This window comes from Pituophis catenifer, unplaced genomic scaffold (genome assembly GCF_029215685.1).
Source record: "Pituophis catenifer annectens isolate HBS135680 unplaced genomic scaffold, rPitCat1.0.hap2 SCAF_4, whole genome shotgun sequence".
Classification (NCBI taxonomy): domain Eukaryota; kingdom Metazoa; phylum Chordata; class Lepidosauria; order Squamata; family Colubridae; genus Pituophis; species Pituophis catenifer.
In genome coordinates, this window is record NW_027256884.1 from 3231474 (window position 1) to 3254810 (window position 23337).

The window sequence follows — 23337 nt, forward strand, 5'->3', positions numbered from 1 at the left end:
CTCTTGTTAAAAGATTGTCTTGATTTTTTTTTTCTCCTGGGAGTTAAGACGTGCAGAAAGGGCTTGCTCGCTCCAAACTACTGTGTAAATCTCACGCGATTCACTTAGCGACCGTTCAAAGTTACAACGGCACCGAAAAAAGGGACTCAGGAATATTTTTCGCACTGACGACCTTTGCAACATCTCCACGATCCAAATTCGGACACTTGGCAACTGCTTCGTACTTATGACCGTTGCGTTGTCCCAAGGTTGCGCGATCCAAATTCGGACGCTTGGCAAACTGACTCATGTTTATGACGGTTGCAGCATCCCGGGGGGGAGGTGTCACGCAATCCCCTCTTGCTCCCTTCTGACAAGCAGAAATCCACGGGGAAGCCAGATTTGCTTAAAGACCGTTTTACTAATTTTTATCAACTTTCTTTTTCTTTCTTTCTTTTATTAGATTTATATACCGCCCTACTCCCGAAGGACTCAGGGCGGTGAACAGGCACAAAAATAAAATACATAAATACAAAAATTTAAAAGCAAAAATAAAATCAGATTAAATAATTTAGCCCGAGACAAATTTAAAACATCCCAATAATTTAAAAACAGATTTAAAATTTTCAAATTTAAAAGAAAAGGGGGGAAAAGGTTAGGCCAGGCCAGCTTGCTGGAATAGGAAGATCTTAAGAGTGCGGTGGAAAGTGCGCAGATCCGGGATCCTCCGTATCTCCAGGGGGAGCTCATTCCAGATAGTGGGTGCCCCCACAGAGAAGGCCCTCCCCCCGGGGGCCGCCAGTCGACACTGTTTGGCCGACAGCACCTGGAGGAGCCCCTCTCTATGAGAGCGTACCGGGCGGTGGGAGGCTATTGGTGGTAGTAGGCGGTCCCGTAAGTAGCCAGGTCCTAAGCCATGGAGCGCTCTAAAGGTGGTAACCAAAACTTTGAAGTGCACCCGGAAGACCACCAGTGCCAGTGAGCCGGGAGCCAGTGCAGCTCGCGCAGGAGAGGTGTTACATGGGAGCACCATGCCGCTCCCATAACCACCCGCATGGCCACACTCTGCGCCAGTTGAAGCCTCCAGGTGCTCCTCAAGGGAAGCCCCATGTAGAAAGCGTTGCAATAGTCCAGGCGGGAAGTGACGAGGGCATGAATGACTGTGTGTAGGGAGTCCCGATCCAGAAAGGGACGCAACTGGCAACTGCAACGATTCACTTAATAACTGGGGCAAGAAGGGTTGTAAAACGGGAGCAACACTCACTGCGCAAATGTCTCCCTTAAGAACTGAAACGTTGGGCTCAATGGTCGTAAGTCGAGGACTACCTGTAGTGAAAAAAAAAAAGAAAAGAAATAGCTCAAGAGCAAATGAGAGCGAGCATTTGGCAGAGGGAGCTGGGGAACTTCCTAAAAACAATAAAGGGAGTTTCCTAACCAAGCAATTGTGGTTGAAAAAAAAAAAAAAAGAAATTAGCAAAAGAGACTCTCTCGTCCGGGTTTGGATAATTTAATTTTACCTCAGTTAAGGTTTTGCATCTGCTTCGGGAATAGGAGCAATATTTTTCCCACCTCTTTTGCTTTTCAGTTCACGATGGGTGAAATGCTCCCGGTTCGGACTGGATCACCCGATCCAGTAGCGATGGCGGTGGGTAGTTCGGAGAACCAGTAGCAAAAATCCCTGCACCACCGCCCCCCATGCCCAGCTGAGTCGCACGATCATCAGAGGCTTTTTTTAAAAACTTTTAAAAGCATTTTTTCTACAACCTCTTCCAACGAAAAAATGCTTTTAAATGTAAAAAAAAAAAAGCTTCTGATGATCACGTGGCTCAGCTGGGATCGTCAGAGGCTTTTCAAAGCATTTTTTTCTGCACCTTTTTGGCCGAAGAGGTGGTTAAAAAAAAATGCTTTGAAAAGGCTCTGACGATCCCAGCTGAGTTGCCTGATCGCCAGAGGCTTTTGAAAGCATTAGAAAAAATGCTTTGAAAACTTAAAAAAAAAAAAAAGTTGGCCACGCCCACCCAGTCACATTACCCCCTACCCCCCCCCATCAAGCCACGCCCACAGAACCGGTAGTAACACATTTTACATTTCATCCCTGATTCACGGGGTAAGTCGTTGACTGTGGTTTTCTACAGGTAGTCCTTGAACTTACGACCACAATGGAGCCCCAGATTTTCTGTTGGTCAGCGAGACACTTGTTAAGTGAGTTTTGCCCCCATTTTATGCCTTTTCTTGCCACGGTTGCTGAGTGAATCACTGCGGTTGACTAGTTAGTAAAATGGCCGTTAAGTGAATCTGGCTTCCCCGTTAGCTTGGCTTGTCGGAAGGTCGCAAAAGATCACAGAACCTCGGGACACCGCAAACGTCGTAAATATGAGTCAGTTGCCAAGCGTCTGAATTTTGCTCACGAGACCGCAGGAATTGCTGCCAAGGTCATAACTGGGAAAACCGGTCATAAATCGCTTTCCTCAGTGCTGTTGTAACTTTGAACTGTCACTAAACGGACTGTTGTAAATTGAGAACTACCTGCATTATCGTTAAACTCGGAGTTTGGTATAAGAAGTTTGCATTCTCCGAAGCACTTAAGGCAGGACAAGAAGCAACGGATGGAAACTCACCAAGGAGAGAAGCAACCTGGAACTAAGGAGAAATTTCCTGACAGCGAGGACAATTAACCAGTGGAACAACTTGCCTCATGAAGTTGTAAATGCTCTAACACTGGAAGTTTTTAAAGAAGAGATTGGACAGCCATTTTGTCTGAAATAGTACAGGGTTTCCTGCCTGAGCAGGGGGTCAGACTAGAAGACCTCCAAGATCCCTTTCAACCTTATTATTGTACATGCTCAGCACTGGAGTTTTTAAGGACAGCCCTTTGTCTGAAAGTACATAGGGTCTCCTGCTTAAGCAGGGGGTTGGACTAGAAGACCTCCAAGGTCCCTCCCAGTTATTGTATTAAATATTGATTTATTAAATAATGATAATATTAAATAATGATTTATTAAATAAATCATCCCTGTATAGTGATATGCAGCAGCGTTGTACTTAGTTTAGCATCCATTAACCGTAATTTTCAAACTTAAACTCCGCAAAATGTCTTGCTTTCTGACCAACTTTGTCAACAAGCACTGGCATAAATTTCTTTTTCCTGGAACTGTTGGACTGACAGATTACCTAGTCCTCAATAAACACGAAGCAGCTCATAGCCAGGGGAAGGTTTTAAAGGTATTTTACGTGCCGCGAAGGAGTCCAGTTGATAATCGAAAGGGGTTAAATGGGAAGGAACAAGTACGGACATATATATACCTAGGTATGTAATGATTTGTTTTTACAAGAGCTAGCAGCCCTGGCGGTTTGTATTTTGACATGAGGGTAGGACAGAGTAATTCCTGGAAAAACAGGCAGCAATGTACAAGAACTGGAATTTCAAGTCTAACTGAATTGTATCAGCTGCCGTAGTGAAGAGTTTATCTCGAGCCTTGTTGAAAGCAAATGGAAGGGAGAAAGTCATCCTCGAGTTACGACCAGAATGAAGGCCAACATTTCTGGGAGACAGTTCTTAAACGAATTCCGCCTCATTTTCGTATATCGCTGTAGTTGTTAAGTGAGTAACAGGTTTGTTAAGGGAATCTGGCTTCCCCATTGACTTTGGTGACTTATTCCGCCACGGAAGCAAGGTTACACTTAGGAGTAATTTTACAACCTGCGGGTTGGTGTCTTAACTTTGTCGTGAGCGTGCAAAATCACTTTTTAAAAAAATCTTTGGAAGCAAAGCCCTTTGAAAAGAGGTGGGGGAGAAACTTTTTTTTTGTTTGTTTAGTTACTAACATTGTCAGTGTGAGAATCTTGCATTTTCAGCAAGGAAAACATCATTGGCTACGTTGCACAGGTATTCCTCGACTTAGGACCACAATTGAGCCCAAAATTTCTGTTGCTAAGTGAGACATTTGTTAATAAGTGAGTTTGGTCCCCTTTCCTGCCCCAGTTGCTAAGTGAATCACTTGGTCGTTAAGTTAGTAACACGGTTGTAGAGTGTATCTGGCTTCGCCATTGACTTTAGAATACAGCTGGAAGGGACCTTGGAGGTCTTCTAGTCCAGCCCCCTGCTCAAGCAGGAGAACCTACACCTGTGATGGCGAACCTATGGCACGCGAGCCATCGCCCCAGTTCAGCTCCGCTACACATGCGCGCGTGCCTCCCGCCAGCCAGGTCGTGTTTGGGTTTCTGCCACGCATGAGTGGGGGGCGGGATGCATGCGGGGGGGGTGCATCCGTGGGGCACACATGTATGTGCGGGGGCAGGGCACGTGTGGCAGGGGCATGCACATGTGTGTGGGGAGGTTGCGCATGCAGGGGGCCAAGCTTGTATGTGCGGGGATGGGGCACATGTGCAGGGACCATGCACGCGTTGCATTTTGGGGATTCTGGCACTTCGGGCACTCGGTCTGGAAAAGATTAGCCATCACTGCCTTTTTTTTTTTTTATTTGATTTATATTCAGATAAGTGACTGTCTAAGTGACTTTGCTTATCCGAAGGTCACAAAAGGAGATCATCTGACCCCGGGACACTAGAACCATCATAAATACGAGTCAGTTGCCAAATGCTTCTGAATTTTGATCACGTGTCCATGGGGCTTCTACAACGGTCGTATGTGTGAAAAACGGTCATAAGTCCCTTCTTTCAGTGCCGTTGTAACTACAAACGGTCACTAAACGAACCGTTGTAAGTCGAGGACGACCTGTATAAATCTGTACTCATGTTTTGGATCATATAATGACAGTTATACTAGGGAAAGCTTACAGAATTGGTCATCGGTCATAGATCATGTAATCCTTCAGAGCAATTCACTTGGTTTTAGAATGGAATAGAATTCTTTATTGGCCAAGTGTGATTGGAATTTGTCTTGGTGCATACGCTCTCAGTGTACATAAAACAAAAGATAACATTTGTCAAGAATCATAAGGTACAACACTTAATGATAGTCATCGGGTACAAATAAGCAATCAAATCATATTAGGAAACAATATCAATATAAATCGTAAGGATACCAGCAACAAGGTTACAGTCATAAGTGGGAGGAGATGGGTGGTGGGAACCATGAGAAGATTAATAGTAGTGCAGACTTAGTGAATAGTTTGACAGTGTTGAGGGAATGATTTGTTTAGCAGAGTGATGGCGTTCGGGGAAAAACTGTCCTTGTGTCTAGTTGTTCTGGTGTGCAGTGCTCTATAGCGTCGTTTTGAGGGTAGGAGTTGAAACAGTTGATGTCCAGGATGCGAGGGGTCTGTAAATATTTTCCCAGCCCTCTTTTTGACTCGTGCAGTATACAGGTCCTCCATGGAAGGCCGGTTGGTAGCCATTGTTTTTTCTGCAGTTCTACTGATCCTCTGAAGTCTGTCTCTGTCTTGTTGGGTTGCAGAGCCAACCAGACAGTTATGGAAGTGCAGATGACAGACTCAATAATTCCTCTGTAGAACTGGATCAGTAGCTCCTTGGGCAGTTTGAGCTTTCTGAGTTGGTGCAGAAAGAACATTCCTTGTTGTGCTTTTCTGATGATGTTTTTGATGTTAGCTGTCCATTTTCGATTTTGCGATATGGTAGAACCTAGAAATTTGAAGGTCTCAACTGTTGATACTGTGTTGTCTAGTAGTGTGAGAGGTGGAAGTATGGAAGGGTTTCTTCTAAAGTCCACCAATGTAAGAGAAAAGCTTGAATGAAAAATGGAATCAAAAGAAGGGGGAAAAAATCCAATAGATTATTGTTTGTGAATTGGCAGAGATTTAATAGATCGAAAACTGAATGAAGGTAATCCCATTTCTGGCGTGTGGTTGATGCGTACAGACATGGAAGCGGAAGATACAGGTTTAATTATGAAAGAAAAAGTCTAACTATGGGTCAAACTACATAAATTGGTATCGCTTTGATTGTTTTGACGAGTGCACTGATGATGTTACCTAGTTGGGTAATGAAATGTTTGCAAGAAAACAACCAAAATCAGAGAGCACTAAAGACCCTCATTTCAACCCTGAGCTACAAATATTCTCCTCTATCATTGATTGATTGATTGATTGATTCCATTTATTTATGGAAATAAAAATTGTTTTGAAAATGTTTGAGAGGACCAAGCAAAATTAAAAATAAAATGGATGACGTGCCTTGGGGTGAAATTGAAATGAGGGAGATTTGAAAGAAGTATTTTAGACATTTGTACGATGATAGATGGGATGTCATAGTGATATGTTAATATCTAAAACAAAGTGAAAAAGAAACGAAATGCTAACAGGGTTAAATGTTACAACTGTAGAATTAGCTAGCGTAACTGGAAAAATGTTAGAATATAGGTGTGGTTTGTTCATGGAGTTATTTTGCAATTTGTTTAACGCTGGTGTGAAGATTGCATTCAGGCCTGACAAGTAGAAGACTTCTGTTACACTTGCCTTACTCAAAGGGAAAAGGAGCAAGATTGAATGCAAAAACTATAAAGCTTTATGGTAAATCTAACCAGGGTTGGTACATAAAAAGTGACAATAAGCAAAATTTGGGAAATGTTCAGACTAATAAAGGAGAATATTTGTAGCTCAGAGTTGAGATGAGGGGTCCTTGGTGCTCTCTGAAGTTGGTGGTTTTCTTGCAGACATTTTATCACCGGACTAGGTAACATGAGTGGAGTTTGTGGAATGAAGGAGCAGGAGAAGAGAACAGAAGGAGAAGGAGAGGAGAACAGGAGGAGAGGAGGAGGAGGAGGAGGAGGAGGAGGAGGAGGAGGAGGAGGAGGAGGAGGAGGAGGAGGAGGAGGAGGAGGAGGATGATTGTGGGGTCCTTGGTGCTCTCTGAGCTTGGTTGTTTTTATGAAGACATTTCATTACCCAACTAGGTAACATCATCAGTACTACGATAGAAGGGAGTGGAGTTTGTGGAATGACGGAGAAGGCGAGAGGGAAGGAGGAGGAGAGGACTGTCTCTAAGCTTGCTTGGTTTTTTTTGCAGACGTTTCATTACCAAACTAGGTAGCATCATCAGTGCTAGCATTGTCTATCACTGATCATCTCTCTCTAGCACTGATGTTGTTACCTAATCTGGGTAATGAAATGTCTCGAAGAAAACAAGCAAGCTCAAATGGCCAGACTGGGACATTTATTATACATTAGTTGATGATGAGAACGCATACAATAAGCATGGGTTACTTAAATGGGTTTAATTATAGATTGTTTTGGGTGAATATGGAGTTGAAAGTTGGTTGTTGATTGTGTTGAAGGCGATACATCCCTATGTAATGCATAAATAGGATACATGGGGAATGCTACCGCTTGATAAGGATACATGTCCTTATCTTGAAGTAAGATGAGGACATGTAACTCTGGAGTAATTCCTTAGTTATCGGTGTACTTGTAGATTTTATGCAGATGATGTGTTGTCTATGGAGATTCTCAGTCCTCCACGTCATGGTTGTCCCAAAGGTGCTTTTTCAGGAGGCAACTGGATTTCCTTGTTTTTCTTTGAAGGCATTTCGTTTCCCGTCCAAGAAGCTTCTTCAGTTCTGATTGGATGGTGGGGAAGGGAAGGATTTATACTCCTTGCAGTCCTCTGGTCATTTGCATCCTTTTAGAGAGCCCTTGAGGCCACTTGGAGGTTTCTCTGTGTCCTCAGGGTCACCTGAGTGGTGGAAATGGGTGTGTGGAGCCTTCTTGGAACTCCATTCCAGAGCCGAAGAAACTTCTTGGACGAGAAGCAAAACGTCTTCAAAGAAAAACAGGAAAGTCCAGTTGCCTCTGGGACCTCCAGCACCTTTGGGACAGACGATGTGTCAGCCAATAAATTGAATGAGTGGCAGTAAACATTAGACAGACTGCATGGTACAGTGTGGTATGTAGTTCTCAACGTATCTCAAAGACCAAGTTGGTTGTGTTTGAACGTGAGGAATGGAGTCAAAAACAGTTGCAAGTCATAAAGAAAGAGCGAAAAAGTTGAGCGCCATTTCGGTCTAGCCTAGTGGGAAAGACCCCAGCTACAAAACTGGAGGCCCTGAGTTCAAGTCCTTGAAAGCCTGCTGGGTGACCTTAGGCCAATCACCAGGAGATGGTGAATTCTAGTTCCGCCTTAGGCACGAAAGCCGGCTGGGTGACTGTGAGTTCTAATCCCACTTTACCCTTGAAAGCTAGCGGGGTAACTTTGGCCCAGTCACCAGGAGATGGTGAGTTCTAGTCCCACCTTAGGTACAAAAGTTGACTGGGTGACCTTGAACCAATCACCAGGAGCCTGGGAGTTCTAGTCCTGCCTTAGATAGGAAAGTTGACTGGGTGACCTTGGGCCAATCACCAGGTGAGTGGGAGTTCTAGTCTTGCCTTAGGCATGAAAGTGGACTGGGTGACCTTGGGCCAATCACCAGGTGAGTGTGAGTTCTAGACTTGCCTTAGGCATGAAAGTTGACTGGGTGACTTTGGGCCAGTCCCTCTCTCAGCCCAACTCACCTCACAGGGTTGTTGTTTGGGTGTGGGGGGAAGAGGAGTGTTGACTCCCTTGAGTTACTTGGAAAATAAAAATAAAAATAAGAAAGGCAGGATGACAATAAATAAATAATAAATCCATCTGACTTTGGTTAACCCCTCCCCCCCACCCCCTTGGTATCAAGATGCGTAGGTGTTCTAGGAACGACGCATCGGTTCCTTTTCGCACTTTGGCTCCTGTTTAACGATGAAAGCTGCACATCTCGATAAGATCTTGTAAGAATCGAACTGAACACAAGCTGCCTTCAGCCCCTTTCGTTAAATTACATCTTAGATCCGACAGCTGCAAATCTAGAAATCTAGGCACCCTGGTCAAAACTGCCTCCTTCGGTGAATCCCGAAGCGAACGGAAGCTGACGCACCCGCTCTGTAGCGCAAAGTTACACGGGGTGTCGGTGCAAATTTGCATGCAGACGGATGTGTGTGTGTGTGGGGGGGGGGGCTTTCTGGTTTTTGAATGAGCAAACAGTGAATGTCATAAGGCAGAAACGGGGGCATTCTCTCAGCTGAAGCAACACCTTCCAAATATTTCCTGTTAGGAGGGCTAAGCGTCTTCAAGAAGAAAAAGGGTTTTTTTTCCCCCAGCTCTTCCTTGCAAAACTATTTCTGAAGTAATTTTAGATGTTGCGTAGGTAGCATGTTTGAGATCTCCCCATAGATTTTCACTTATGTTCAAACCTCGGATCTGTGAAGGCTATTCTAAAACCCTTCCTTCCTTCCTTCCTTCCTTCCTTCCTTCCTTCCTTCCTTCCTTCCTTCCTCCCTCCCTCCCTCCCTCCCTCCCTCCCTCCCTCCCTCTGCTTTCATCCATCCATCCACCATCTTCCTTCCTTGCTTCCTTGCTTCCTTGCTTCCTTCCTTCCTTCCTTCCTTCCTTCCTTCCTTCCTTCCTTCCTTCCATCCATCCATCCATCCATCCATCCATCCATCCACCATTTCCTTCCTTTCTTCCTGGCTCCCATCCATCCTGCTTCCATCCATCCATCCACCATCTTCCTTCCTTCCATCCATCCATCCATCCATCCATCCATCCATCCATCATCTTCCTTTCTTCCTTCCTCCCTCGCTCCCATCTATCCTTCTGCTTCCATCCATCCATCCATCCATCCATCCATCCATCCATCCATCCATTATCTCCCATCCATCCACCATCTTCTTCCTTTCCTCCCTCGCTCCCATCTATCCTTCTGCTTCCATCCATCCATCCATCCATCCATCCATCCATCCATCCATTATCTCCCATCCATCCACCATCTTCCTTCCTTCCTCCCATCCATCCATCCATCCACCCACCCATCCACCATCTTCCTTCCTTCCTCCCTCCCTCGCTCCCATCCATCCTTCTGCTTCCATCCATCTATACATCCATTATCTCCCATCCACCCACCATCTTCGTCCCTCCCTCCCTCCCCCATCCATCCATCCATCCATCCATCCATCCATCCATCCTCTCCTTCCCTCTCTCCCTTCCCCTACATACATTTCATGGTTGATCTGGAGCTATTTTTGGGATTATCATCTTCTTGAAGTATCCAACACCTTCTAAAGCAGCTGAAACCCTAATCATAAGAGTGGCGTTGCTTTGGAACGGCATGGCAGCCTGGAGCCTAGGAAATCTTTGCATGTGGAAGGAAGAATGGATTCAAATGCCAACACACCCTAGTAACGCCCATCGTCGCTGAAGAAACTGAAGCTGGAAGCTGGTTTGTTCATGAACACGGCCATCTCGACATTCCTCCAAGTCGACCGCAACATTCTCCAAGGAAAGACAAACAAAGGTTTTAGAGTGGTTTTTCAGGGGTTCCCATCATTGAACATCATTGAACATCTGTGGGGGAACTCAAAACCTGCACCACTCAGCTCTCCCGTGACCCTGATAACGATCCGATCTGGTTTGATTTGCAAACATGCCGTGTATGCAAGGAGACCTACGGATATTCCAGAGCTAGGAAAAGTCCTGCAATTCCAGAAGCCAAAATAAAAAAAAAAAAGTCTCTTAGGAAATGTTTGGAAGTTGGGAAGATGAAGGAGACGCACAAAGGATCCCACGAATTCTGCAGTGGCAAAGTTATTCTTTTCTTATTCTGAATCTATTAAAAAAACTCCACAAAACATTGTAAGCATACAAGTCTGTGGAGATTCTCGGTTCTCCAGGTCATGGTTGTCCCAAAGGTGCTTTTTTCAGGAGGCAACTGGACTTCCTGGTTTTTCTTTTGAAGACGTTTTGCTTCTCATCCAAGAAGCTGCTTCTACAGACTTGTAATTATATAATTTGGGAGTAGGAATCTATTTCCGGAGGAAAAAATGGCAGACTTCAGGAACCATTTGCACCACTCAGGTGACCCTGAGGACACAGCTAAACCTCCAAGAGCTTCAACTGCACCTCTCAAAGGATGCAAATGAGCAGCTGTCTGCAAGGAATATAAATCCTTCCATTCCCCACCATCCGGTCAGAGCTGAAGAAGCTTCTTGGATGAGAAGCGAAACATCTTCAAACGAAAAAAACAAGGAAGTCCAGTTGCTGCCTGAAAAAGCACCTTTGGGGCAACCATGATGTGGATGACTGAGAATCTCTACAGATTTTTAGCTATGCAATTTGGGATGAAGACCCTCTGAATGGTGTGGGAGTAGGAAGGGCTTTCCAGAGGAAAAAAATTGCAGACTACAGGAACCATTTGCACTCCTCAGGGGACCCTGAGGACACAGAGAAACCTGCAAGTGCTTCAACACCCTCTAAAAGGATGCAAAGGACCAGCTGTCTGCAAGGAGTATAAACCCTTCCCTTCCCCACTATCCAGCCAAAGCTGAAGAAGCTTCTTGGATGAGAAGCGAAACATCTTCAAAAGTAAAAAAACAAAAGAAAAAACAACAGAAGTCCAGTTGCCCCCTGAAAAAGCACCTTAGGGACACTGTAAGCCTATATTAAAATTTGCTTTGTTGTGTTTACCTTCATAGAAGGTAATGGTTTCTTATCAACTTCTGATTACTAGGATTGCATTGAAACGAACTTTTTCTCCAGGGGTACCAAATTGTGCATGGGCCTGCATCGGACTCAAATGTCTGAAAAGTGTTGAAGATGACAATTCTGTCACAGAAATGGGGACGACGTAGGTCTGACCCAAAACCACAAGCATGATAGATGTGAATATACAACTATTTTTTTTAAACAGCTAAATGTTCAAAGTCCTCCTGGGTTTTTTTTTCCTTCTGCAAACATTTTTTTTTTTTTAAAATCTCAGATTGTTTTTAATCTCATGTCTCAACATAGCTGTGGTAGGTCCTTATGCAAACGAAATATAACACGCACACCCATTCTTAATCTTCGCATGATAGCAGTGCTACCTGCCAAGGTAGTTGCCCAACCACTTAATGCTTTAAAGAGCAGAAGAAAATGACTCAAAACATTCCCATGGAATCGCCAGGATTTGCACTCAACTCAAGGAAGACCCAAGGTTTACCAGAGCATCAAAGGGACAAGCAGGTTCTGACCAGTTCTGAAGAACCGGTAGCGGAGATTTTGAGTAGTTTGGAGAACCGGTAGTAAAAATTTTGACTAGCCCCACCTCCATCTATTCTCTGCCTCCCGAGTCCCAGCTGATCGGGAAGGAATGGGGATTTTGTAGTAACCTTCCCCTGCCTCGCCCACCAAGCCACGCCACGCCCACAAAGCCACACCCACAGAACCGATAGTAAAAAATTATGAAACCCACCACTGGGCACAAGCCTTATTTCCAAATAGACTTAACTCCTATGGAACTCCAATCCTAAAATAATGTGTACTGTAATCGTTAATTACTTTTATTGGTGCAGACTTTTGAATTGCAGGGTTAATTACCTAATGTTTGACCCAGGGATGAAATTCAAAATTTTTCCCTACCGGTTCTGTGGGCGTGGCTTGGTGGGCGTGCCAGGGGAAGGATACTGCAAAATCTCCATTCCCATTCCACTGTGGGCCGGTTCTCTGAACTACTCAAAATTTCCGCTACCGGTTCTCCAGAACCTGTTAGAACCTGCTGGATTTCACGCATGGTTTTATCTCCATTTTCTAAAGTCTTTCTACCTTTCTGCATTGGAGACAAATTCCTTTGTGAATCTAATTACACTTGGTCAAATAAATTATTTTCTGCTCTGTTCTAATTCTAATTCTATTCTTCATTCCAATATTCTACTCTACTCTACTCTACTCTACTCTACTCTACTCTACTCTTCATTCCAGTACTCTATTCTTCACTCCGATACTCTAATCTACTCTACTCTACTCTTCATTCTAATACTCTACTCTACTCTATTCTTCATTCTAATACTCTACTCTTCATTCTAATACTCTAGTCCACTCTACTCTACTCTACTCTACTCTACACTACACTACACTACACTACACTACACTACACTACACTACACTACACTACACTACACTACACACACACATACATATATAGGCAGTATTGGACATATGACCACAATGGAGCCCCAAATTTCTGTTGTTAAGTGAGACATTCGTTAAGCGAGTTTTGCCCCGTTTTGCGACCTTTCTTGCTGCAGTTGTTAAGTGGATCACTGCACTTGATAAGTTAGTAACACAGTTGTTAAGCGAATCCGGCTTCCCCATTGACTTTGCTTGTCGGAAGGTCGCAAAAGGGGAATTGCAACCGTCTTAAGTACTTGCCGGTTGCCAAGCCTTTGAATTTTGATCACGTGACCGTGTGTGTGTGTGTGGGGGGTGTTGCTGCAAAGGTTGTAACTGTGAAACGCGGTCGTTGGTCCCTTTTTTCCCAGGGCCGTTCGTCACTTTGAACGGTCGCTGAGCGAAGTTGTTGTAAGCCAAGGACCGGCTGTAGCAATGTCCTACCTCGCTCGGCTTGGGTTTTAATCACGCTGTGGTTTAATGGATCTCCGATCCAGCTCAGCACTTCCTGCTTCACTCTTTTAGCTCAACCTTACGCATCAGAAGTTAGAGGGAGGGGAACTAAAAGCTCTCCCCCGCCCCCCCCGTTCCCCCCATAGCGCATATGGGTGCATTTCTGTTTCTCAAGCTGTTGTAGCTCACAGCTCCCTTTGCATGTTTCGTTTGCCATGACGTCCTCCGTGTTTCCTTCCTGCTGCTTACAAGCCCGTTTTAGAGATAAGAAGGCGCTGATGTGTGTGTATGTGTGTTTTGGTATAACTGGGGCAGGCGGGGTGGTGGTAGTGGGGAGGAGGAAATATGCCTCCATATCTGCTCGGTTACAAAGAGGGTCCGAGACTTCTTTTTGTTTTGTTTTTTTTAAACAATCTCAAAGATTGTGAGGTCGTAATGTTTTTTTTTTGTTTTTTTTAGAAGGGTAGCCAAGAGAGACGTTGGATTGACATTGTAAATTGGATCTGCTGGCATTGGGTGGGTGTACGGTAGTCCTTTGGTCTGTTTTCAGACTGCATTGTTAGCGTTTAACTTTCTTCCGGGTAGTTGTTTGTCTGTGTGGTGTGTGTACCTGTCTGTGTGTGTTAGAGAAAGATAGAAAGACAGAGAAAGAGGGAGATAGAAAGGGGGACAGAGAGAAAGAGAGAGAGAAAGAGGGGGAGAGAGAGAAGGAGAGAGAAGGAGAAAAAGGGGGAGAGAGAGAAGAATGAAAGAGGGAGAGGGAGAGGAGAGAGAAGAAGAAAGAAAGGTGGAAAGAAAAAGGGAGAGAGAGAGAGAGAGAGAGAAGGAAAGAGAAAGGGAGAGAGAAGGAGAAAGGGAGGGAGAGAGAGAAGAATGAAAGAGAAAGGAAGAGAAAAAGAAAAAGGGAGAGAGAGAAAGAAGGAGAGAAAGAGAGAAGGAGAGAGAGAAAGAGGGAGAGAGAAGGAGAAAGAAAGGGAGAGAGAAAGAGAGAGAGGAGAAAGAAGGAGAAAGAAAGAGAGAGAAAGAGAAATGGCAAAAGACACATGCTTCACATTTTGTAAGATTTACCCATTATTCTTATCTGTTCTTAAGAAATTCTGACAAAGTCTTATCAAACCAAAGCACGATCTAATTCCTATCTGTGCCATTTGTATTTTTGTTTGATTATTCATACTGACTTAATCTTCCTGTTCTTGTTTTTTTTTTTTTTTTTTTTTTTTTTAGGGGCTTTTCAAGAAACCGTGTTAAAACGTCACTTCAAAAGAAATAAGAATTTCTCTCTGGCTTCTGAGTCACTTCGACGTCTCCTGCCCCATACAAACTCATCCCTGGCGATAGGAAATTTCCTTTCTTGATGCTGAAGAAGCATTTTTAATTCCATGCTGAATTGAGACCTTGGAATGCTTTAGCATGGCAGCGCTGGTGCAGCAAAATGACTTGATGTTTGAATTTGCTAGCAATGTCATGGAGGATGAACAACAGGTAAGAAATATCTACAAAAAAAAAAAAAAAGATGATCGCTCATTTACATTAACATTAAATTTTACTGATGAAATTGTCTGAAATGGTATAGAGTTTCTTGCCTAAGCAGGGGGTTAGACTAGACGACCTCCAAAGTCCCTTCCAATTCTGTTATCCTATCCTATCCTATCCTATCCTATCCTATCCTATCCTATCCTATCCTATCCTATCCTATCCTATCCTATCCTATCCTATCCTATCCTATCCTATCCTATCCTATCCTATCCTATCCTGCCCTGCCCTGCCCTGCCCTGCCCTGCCCTACCGTATCCTTTCCTATCTTATCCAATCCATTTTTTAAAACATTTGATGGTTAGTGAAAGAGACTCTTATGCACATTTCAATCAATCAATCAATCAGAACAGAGCTGGAAGGGACCGTGGAGATCTTCTAGTCCAACCCCCTGCTCAAGCCAGAGACCCTGTACCATTTGAGACAAGTGGCTGTCCAGTATCTGCTTACAAACCTCCAGTTATAGAGCATCCCCAACTTCTGAAGGCAACTTCTGTTCCACTAGTTAATTGTTCTAACTGTTAGGAAGTTTCTCCTTAGTTCTAGGTTGCTTCTCTTCTTGATTAGTTTCCACCCATTGCTTCTTGTCCTACCCTCAGGTGCTTTGGAGAATAGCTTGACTCCCTCTTCTTTGGGGCAGCCCCTGAGATATTGGAAGACTGCTATCATGTCTCCCCTAGTCCTTCTTGTCATTAAACTAGACATACCCAGTTCCTGCAACCGTTGTTTGTATGTTTTAGTCTCCAGGCCTTTTCCAGGCCTTATTCAGTCTTCCCTGACATGTTTGTGAGCCATATATAGTGGTACCTCAATGCTCATCGTTAATTGGTTCCTGGAGGAGTGATAAGTATCAGAAACGATGAATACCAAACAATTTTTTCCCATAAGGAACAATGTAGTGAGTCACAAGGCAGCCGACACCGACAAGTTCTGGCTTGAGTGCCAAACAAACGAGTATCAGGACAAAATTTTCACATCAAAATGCGTTGAGTACCAAATTCGATGAGTTTCAAAGTAGTTGAGTAGGAAGGTACCACCACTGTAGTTGACAAGTCTTAACACTTTCTGATACATGGGATTGGCTGATATTTTTTTTCCTTAGCTTGAGCTGTGGACAATTTCAATATTGTGTTTCTTCTGTATTGTTTACAAACGTTGTGACGACGTTACAACCGATGTTTGTAGGCGATACAGATCGTTCAAATGGGCACAGAGAGAGCCGTGAAGCGCCGTGGGGGCGCAGTGGTGGGAAGGCAGTATTGCAGGCTAACTCTGCCGATTGCCAGGAGTTGGATTCTGACCGGTTCAAGGTTGACTCAGCCTTCCATTCTTCCGAATTCGGTAAAATGGGGACCAAGATTGTTGGGGGCAAGAGGCTGACATTTGTAAACCACGTAGAGAGGGCTGTAAAGCATCGTAAAGCGGTATATAAGTCTAAGTGCTATTGCTATGAAAACCATTCTCACTGCCAGGAGTTCGATCCTGACCAGCTCAAGGTTTACTCAGTTTTCCATCCTTCCGAGGTCGGTAAAATGACGACCCAGATTGTTGAGGTCAAAACTGCTTAGAGAGGGCTGTAAAAACACTGTGAAGTGGTATATAAGTTTTAAGTGCTAATGCTGGAGCTATTGTCCCTTCCTTCCTTCCTTCCTTCCTTCCTTCCTTCCTTCCTTCCCTCCCTCCCTCCCTCCCTCCCTCCCTCCCTCCCTCCCATGGTGCACAGTGGTTAGTATATAGTAGTGCAGGCTAACTCTGCCGACTGCCAGCAGTTCGATTCTCACCTGCTCAAGGCTGACTCACTCTTTCATCCTTCTGATGTTGGTCAAATGAGGATCCAGATTGTTGGGGGCAATAGGCTGACTCTGTAAACTGCTTAGAGAAGGCTGTAAAAGCACTGTGAAGCGGTATGTAAGTAAGTGCTGTTGCTATTGCTATAACTCAGCAACCTGGTGCATGGATGCAAACTTCTAGAGATATAGATGAAAGCCTCTCCTATCAGGTGTACTATGTATAGTATCTGTCCTGTTCCATGTGTGTCTCTTTGTATTTGTCTCCCACCTGTTCTCCATATAGGGCAGGGGTGGGGAACTGAGGCAGCATGGATGGCTCAGGAATTCTGGGAGTTGAAGTCCACAAGTCATAAAGGGGTCATGGTGGTATAGGATGACCACCATAAGTGTTAGTGAATATCTATATGATGGAGAATGGACACAGTTTCCCATCTACAGGTAGTCCCCAACTTACGACCATTAGTTGAGCCCCAAAATTACTGTTACTAAGCGAGATGCTTGTTAAATGAGCTTTGCCCCGTTTTTACGACTATTCTTGCCATGGTGGATCACTGCAGCCGTTAAGTCGGTACAACCCGGTTCTTAAGCGAATCCGGCTTCCCCATTGACGTTGCTTGGAAGGTTGTGGAAGGGGGATCGTGTGACCCTGGGGGAGACTGCAACGGTCATAAGTCCATGCCAGTTGCCGAGTGTCCGAATTTTGATCACGTGACACACACACACACACACACACACACACACACACACACACACACGGCATCATAAGCATGAAAATTGGCCGTAAGTCCCTTTTTTCAGTGCCATTATAACTTTGAACAGTCCCTAAACTGTTGGAAGTCGAGAACTATCTGTACTTACTTTAAATCCGGGGGTCAGTTGAGGTGTGTGGGAATCGGCATGAGAACTGCCTGTGCTGAAAAGTGAATTAATATAAGTTAGTAATGTTGTTGTTGTTGTTGTTAGTTGCGAAGTCGTGTCTGACCCATCGCGACCCCATGGACAACGTTCCTCCAGGCCTTCCTGTCTTCTACCATCCTCTGGAGTCCATTGAAGCTCACGCCTTCTGCTTCCATGACTCCATCCAGCCACCTCGTTCTCTGCCATCCCTTTCTTCTTTTGCCCTCCCTCGTTCCCAGCATGAGGCTCTTCTCTAGGGAGTCCTTCCTTCTTATTAGGTGGCCAAAGTCTTTGAGTTTCCTCTTCGGGATCTGGCCTTCTAAAGAGCAGTCAGGGTTGATCTCTAGGACTGACCGGTTTGATCGCCTTGCAGTCCAAGGGACTCGCAGGAGTCTTCTCCAGCACCAGAGTTCAAAGGCCTCCATTCTTTGGCTCTCAACCTTTCTTATGGTCCAACTTTCACAGCCATCCATTGCAACTGGGAAAACCAGAGCCTGTAATATTAGCATTAAATTATCTATGTTCAGGGTTGGTCCTCCACCTAGTTTTCAAACAACTTTGTGCAGCTCTATCTATCTTGGCATATGGCCTTCTAGCGCGGCCTTCACTTCAACACAACGCTGAAACGGGCCGATAGCCTGTTCAAGATTTCAGAATTTAAATGGGATTCTTAGCACCCGCAGTGTCTAATTTATTTTTCTTCTTTTTATCTGTCTCCTGCATGCTTTCTGATCATACCAAACGGGTTTCGGCTTTTGGCCTTTATGGTGCCTTTTAAAAAAAATGACTTAAGACATCATTTTGCACAGCAGAGGAAGAGGCCTATATAACTCTCCCTGGTGATGGTGTTTACTTCTTTCCAGATTATTAAGTTTATATTGCAAGAAATATATTTGGGCTCATTTGTTGGGAGAGCCAGGTGTTTGTTGCTCAAGGATGTAATTTAGGTTAGGAAGCTAGCCTGGGTTCCAGTTAATTGAGATCAGACATATAGGATTACTCGAGAAAATATGTAATTTTTTGGGGGGGAAACAGGAGCTATTAAATTTTGCAGAGCTACCCGAAGCGTGCTACATCAAATTTATTGGCAATTATTAGATATCGGCCCTTCCCCCATATATAATACAGATTTCGCTCCCCGCCCACGGATTTATGCTGTGGGGAGCCAGAATTCAAATTATAGGAAGAAATACATAGGCACATAAGCTGAAATTGAATAGTTCGAAAGAGGAAGTGTGTACTGTGCTAGCTTTTGTAATTTGTTAACTGTTGCCAGTGATTTACAGAAGGTCCTTTATTTACAACCGTCCATTTAGTGACCGTTCAAAGTTACAACGGCACTGGAAAATGTGGCTTATGACCTGTTTTTCACACTTGAGACCGTTGCAGCATCCTTGTGGTTACATGATCCAAAGTTCCGACGTTTGACTCATATTTATGACGGTTGCCAGTGTCCCAGAGTCGTGCAATCCCCTTTAGCGACCTTCTGACAAGCCAAATCGATGGGGAAGCCAGGTTCACTTAACAGCCAGTCTTACTCTCTGAACAACCGCACCGATTCGCTTAACAACGGTGGCAAGAAAAGTGGTAAAACGGGGCAAAACCTCACTGAACCGCTGTCTTGCTTAGCCACGGACATTTGGGGCTCAATTCGGGCCGTTAGACAAGGACCTAGACAGTCTAGAGACAGACCCTTATCTGAAATGGTATAGGTTCTCCTGCTTGAGCAGGAGGTTGGACTAGAAGACCTCCAGGGTCCCTTCCATCTCCTTCTCTTCTCTTCTCTTCTCTTCTTCTCTTCTCTTCATTCCCTACTCTATTCTTTCTCTATTCTATTCTATTTCTATTTCTATTTCTATTTCTATTTCTATTTCTAATTCTATTCTATTTCTTATTCTCTTCTCTTCTCTTCTACTCTCCTCTACATAGTTCGCCTGTAGCTGCTTTTTTCCAAGAGTTGCAAATTCCAGACTTGTCTTTGCAGATTGTTGCTGGCCTTGCTCAAGGCTGCTACCCAGTGAGTAGGCAGTACCGTCCTGTCTGCCAGCCTCTTGGTGGGAGGCTAAACTAAAAGACTCCAACAAAAGCCGATGAAAGCAGAATCTCTTTTCACATTCCTGTTTCCTCATCGGTAAAACAGGATAAGATAAAATGTCCATTTTTATCATCAAAACAACTGCACTGCATTTTTTCATCCCGGGTTTTTGGTTTTTTTTTTTTTTTCATTTGGGTGTTTTCGTTTGGAAAGGAGCCTGCAGCATTTTCTGTCTCCCTCCCTTATTATTATTATTATTATTATTATTATTATTATTATTATTATTATTATTATTATTATTATTATTATTTCCCCTATCTGCAAATAGGATTTAGAGATACAGGCTGTGAATTGGGGTGTGTGGGGGGTCTTGATCCAGTGGCCGCCTCCCAATTGTTGTAACGCCGAAGAATCAGAGAATCTACGTGTTCCTGAGTTTCTTGGAGAAAAATAATAATTGAATATTAACCTGATTATTGAGAAGGAATCAAAATTTCCCTCCAGATGTTGTGAATGCTACAACACTGGAAGTTTTTAAGAAGGGATTGGATAAGCATTTGTCTGAAATGATATAGGGCTTCCTGGTTGAGCAAGTGGGGGTGGACTAGATGACCTCCAAGGCCCCTTCCAGCTCTGTCATTCTGTTACAGGTAGTCCTCAACTTACAACGGCTCATGGACCGTTCAAAGTTAACAACAGCGCCGAAAAAAGTTAGTGATGCCCCTTTTTCACACTTATGACCATTACGGCCTCCACATAATTCAGAGACTTGGCAACTGGTTCACAGTTATGACGGTCGCAATGTCCTTTGGGGGCGGAGGGGTCACGTGATCCGTTTTTATGATCTTCTGATGAGCCAAGTCAGCGGGAAAAGCCCGGTTCACTTAACAGCCGTGTTGCTAACTTAACAACGGCGGTGATTAGCTTTCACAGCTTTGGCAAGCGAGGTCATAAAATGGGACGAAACTCACTTAACAAATGTTCCTCTATTCCGTTCTGTCCTTCCGAAGCTAAATTCCTTAGGGGAGCTAGATTTTAAGGCACGTTTTCTGAAATAACCTTTCGCAAATGGCTCAAAAACGATCTCTAAACGGAAAGTCTGATCTTATATCTTTGTTATTACAGATCTATTACAGATCATAGTAAAATAAGAGATGTGGCGATAAATTAGGATTTTATTGCTTCGGCATTTGCATGTGTGTTACTCTCATGCCCCTATTGGAGCCTGAATCTCTGGGGGAAGCGGAGTCAATCGAGATCGAGGGGGCAACTTTGTTGGCTTCGGAGGAGAATTAGAATTAGAATTAGAATTAGAATTAGAATTAGAATTAGAATTAGAATTAGAATTAGAATTAGAATTAGAATTAGAATTAGAATACAATGGAATGGAATAAGGAATAGAATAGAATAGAACAGAACAGAACAGAACAGAACAGAACAGAACAGTTGGAAGGGACCTTGGAGGTCTTCTAGTTCAACCCCCTGTTTAGGCAGGAAACCCTACACCACTTCAGACAAATGGTTGTCCAATCTCTTCTTAAAAGCCTCCAATGTTGGAGCATTCACAACCTCTGGAGGCAAGTTGTTCCACTGATTAATTGTTCTCACGGTCAGGAAATTTCTCCTTAGTTCTAAGTTGCTTGTCTCCTTGATGAGTTTCCACCCATTGCTTCTTGTCCTGCCCTCAGGTGCTTTGGAGAATAGCTTGACTCCCTCTTCTTTGTGGCAGCCCCTGAGATATTGGAAGACTGCTATCATGTCTCCCCTAGTCCTTCTTTTCATTAAACTAGACATACACAGTTCCTGCAACTGTTTTTTATATGTTTTAGCCTCCAGGCCCTTAATCATCTTTGGGAATGGGGAAGACCAGGCCCAGGCCAGGGCCTTTCAGGATTGGGATGGCTTGTAGGCAGGGAGGAACAGGGGCAGGATGACGAAGAGAGGCTAAGCAGTGAACATGAGAGACAGAGCTCAGGCGATGAGAAGGGACCACCCCCTCCTGATCCTCGATCACGGAGAGTGGACAGAAGGCGAGGATAGCGCAGACTGACTCATCTACTCGGGAGGAGAGCGCCCCGCCCTCTTCACAAGGCACACCTGGGGAATGAGACTTAAGGAGATGCTGTAGGGAGGGGCATTTGTTGGGAACAAACATGAATTCCTGGAGCGTTGAGTGCCGGACGCTTGAACTTTCCTGGATTCCTTCTTGATTTTTGGATTCTTGCCTTGCTTCTTGGCTTTCGGGACTCTTTGACATGCCTGCTGGATTTTCTTGCTTGCAGCCGTGCTGCTCACAGTATTGGACTGGACTGAAGCTGCGTGCGGTGTCTTTGTGTGTGTCATCCCTTGGCTGTGGGAATTGCCAGAAATGTATTTGGGGGGAATTTGGAGTAATAAGGGGGGATTTGAACTGCCAGCTGCCTGTGTTGCCCGGGGTCATCACAGTAAACTCAAAGGAATCTGTCTGTCTTTAGATTCCCAGCGTCTTTTTACATCCAGTGAAAAACTTGTGGGCTCTTTAATAATGCTGCCTTTTTTTCCCCCTATCTACAAGTAATCCTCAATCTATGACTATAATTGAACTCAATTGAACCCTGTTGCTAAGTGAGACGGTTGTTAAACGAATGTTGCCCCCCTTTTACGATCTTTCCGGCCACAGTTGTTAAGTGAACCTCTGCAGTTGTGAAGTTACTAACATGGTCGTTAAATGAAACTGGCATCTCCCATTGACTTCTGCTCATCAGAAGGTCGCAAAAGGGGATCATGCAGGGGTGAAATGCTCCCGGTTCGGACCGGATTACCCGATCCGGTAGCGATGGCTGCGGGTGGTTCGGAGAACCGGTAGCAAAAATCCCTGCGCCGCCCCTCCCCCCCATTGCCCAGCTGAGCCGCACAATCATCAGAGGCTTTTTTTTTAATTTTTAAAAGCATTTTTTCTACAACCTCTTTGGCCGAAAAAATGCTTTTAAAAGTAAACAAAAAAGCCTCTGATGATCGCGCGGCTCAGCTGGCATCATCAGAGGCTTTTCAAAGCATTTTTTCTACAATCTTCAGCAGAAGAGGTTACAGAAAAAATGTTTTTAAAGGGAAAAAAAGCCTCTGCCGATCAAGCAAGTCAGCTGGGATCATCAGAGGCTTTAAAAGCATTTTTTTTACAACCTCTTCAGCCGAAAAAATGGTTTTAAAAGTTAAAAAAAAAAAAAAAGTTGGCCATGCCCACTCAGTCATATTTAACCCCCCCGCCCCAACATACACCAAGCCACACCCACAGAACCGGTAGTAACAAATTTTACATTTCACCACTGGGATCATGTGACCCCGGGATCCTGCAACCGTCACAAGTACATGCCAGTTGCCAAGCTTTCCAAATTGTGATCACTTGTTCAGATATATATATTTTATGTTTGACCTGGTCCTGAGAAAGATGCCCAGTTTGAGCTATAATATATATATTATATTTGACCTGGTCCTGAGAAAGATGCCCAGTTTTAGCTGGGATTGGTGTAATTCTATGGATTTTCCTTAATTGGAATTTCTGTTATTTTGGCTTTAGTTGAATCTTGGCTGCGCTGTTACCAATTTAGTCATTTTATGAGCTTGAATTATGTATTGTTTATAGAGCTCTATAAATATTTTGCTTTGTGGGCTTTGTGTGGCCTGCTTTCTTTTAAGGAGGAATATTGCATTAATTAAACCAGGATTTCTTTTCTGAAAATTTGGGACTGGTCTCAAATCCATATTCAT

The 23337-nt window shown here is 44.1% G+C and overlaps 1 protein-coding gene and 1 long non-coding RNA gene across 2 annotated transcripts in view; one reads left to right on the plus strand and one right to left on the minus strand.

The window, feature by feature from the left end:
• ELF1 (E74 like ETS transcription factor 1) overlaps nt 1-23337 on the plus strand; it is an 88795-nt gene that overhangs the window by 38426 nt on the left and 27032 nt on the right. The window contains 1 exon segment of the mRNA XM_070943325.1: nt 14563-14820. Coding sequence (XP_070799426.1) covers nt 14749-14820 — 72 coding nt within the window. The 5' untranslated portion in view covers nt 14563-14748.
• LOC139316545 (uncharacterized) lies at nt 5453-17598 on the minus strand. The gene is made up of 3 exons (XR_011600372.1): nt 17520-17598; nt 10139-10236; nt 5453-5684 (listed from the first exon to the last, which is right to left on the minus strand). It is a non-coding gene; the product is annotated as an uncharacterized lncRNA (long non-coding RNA).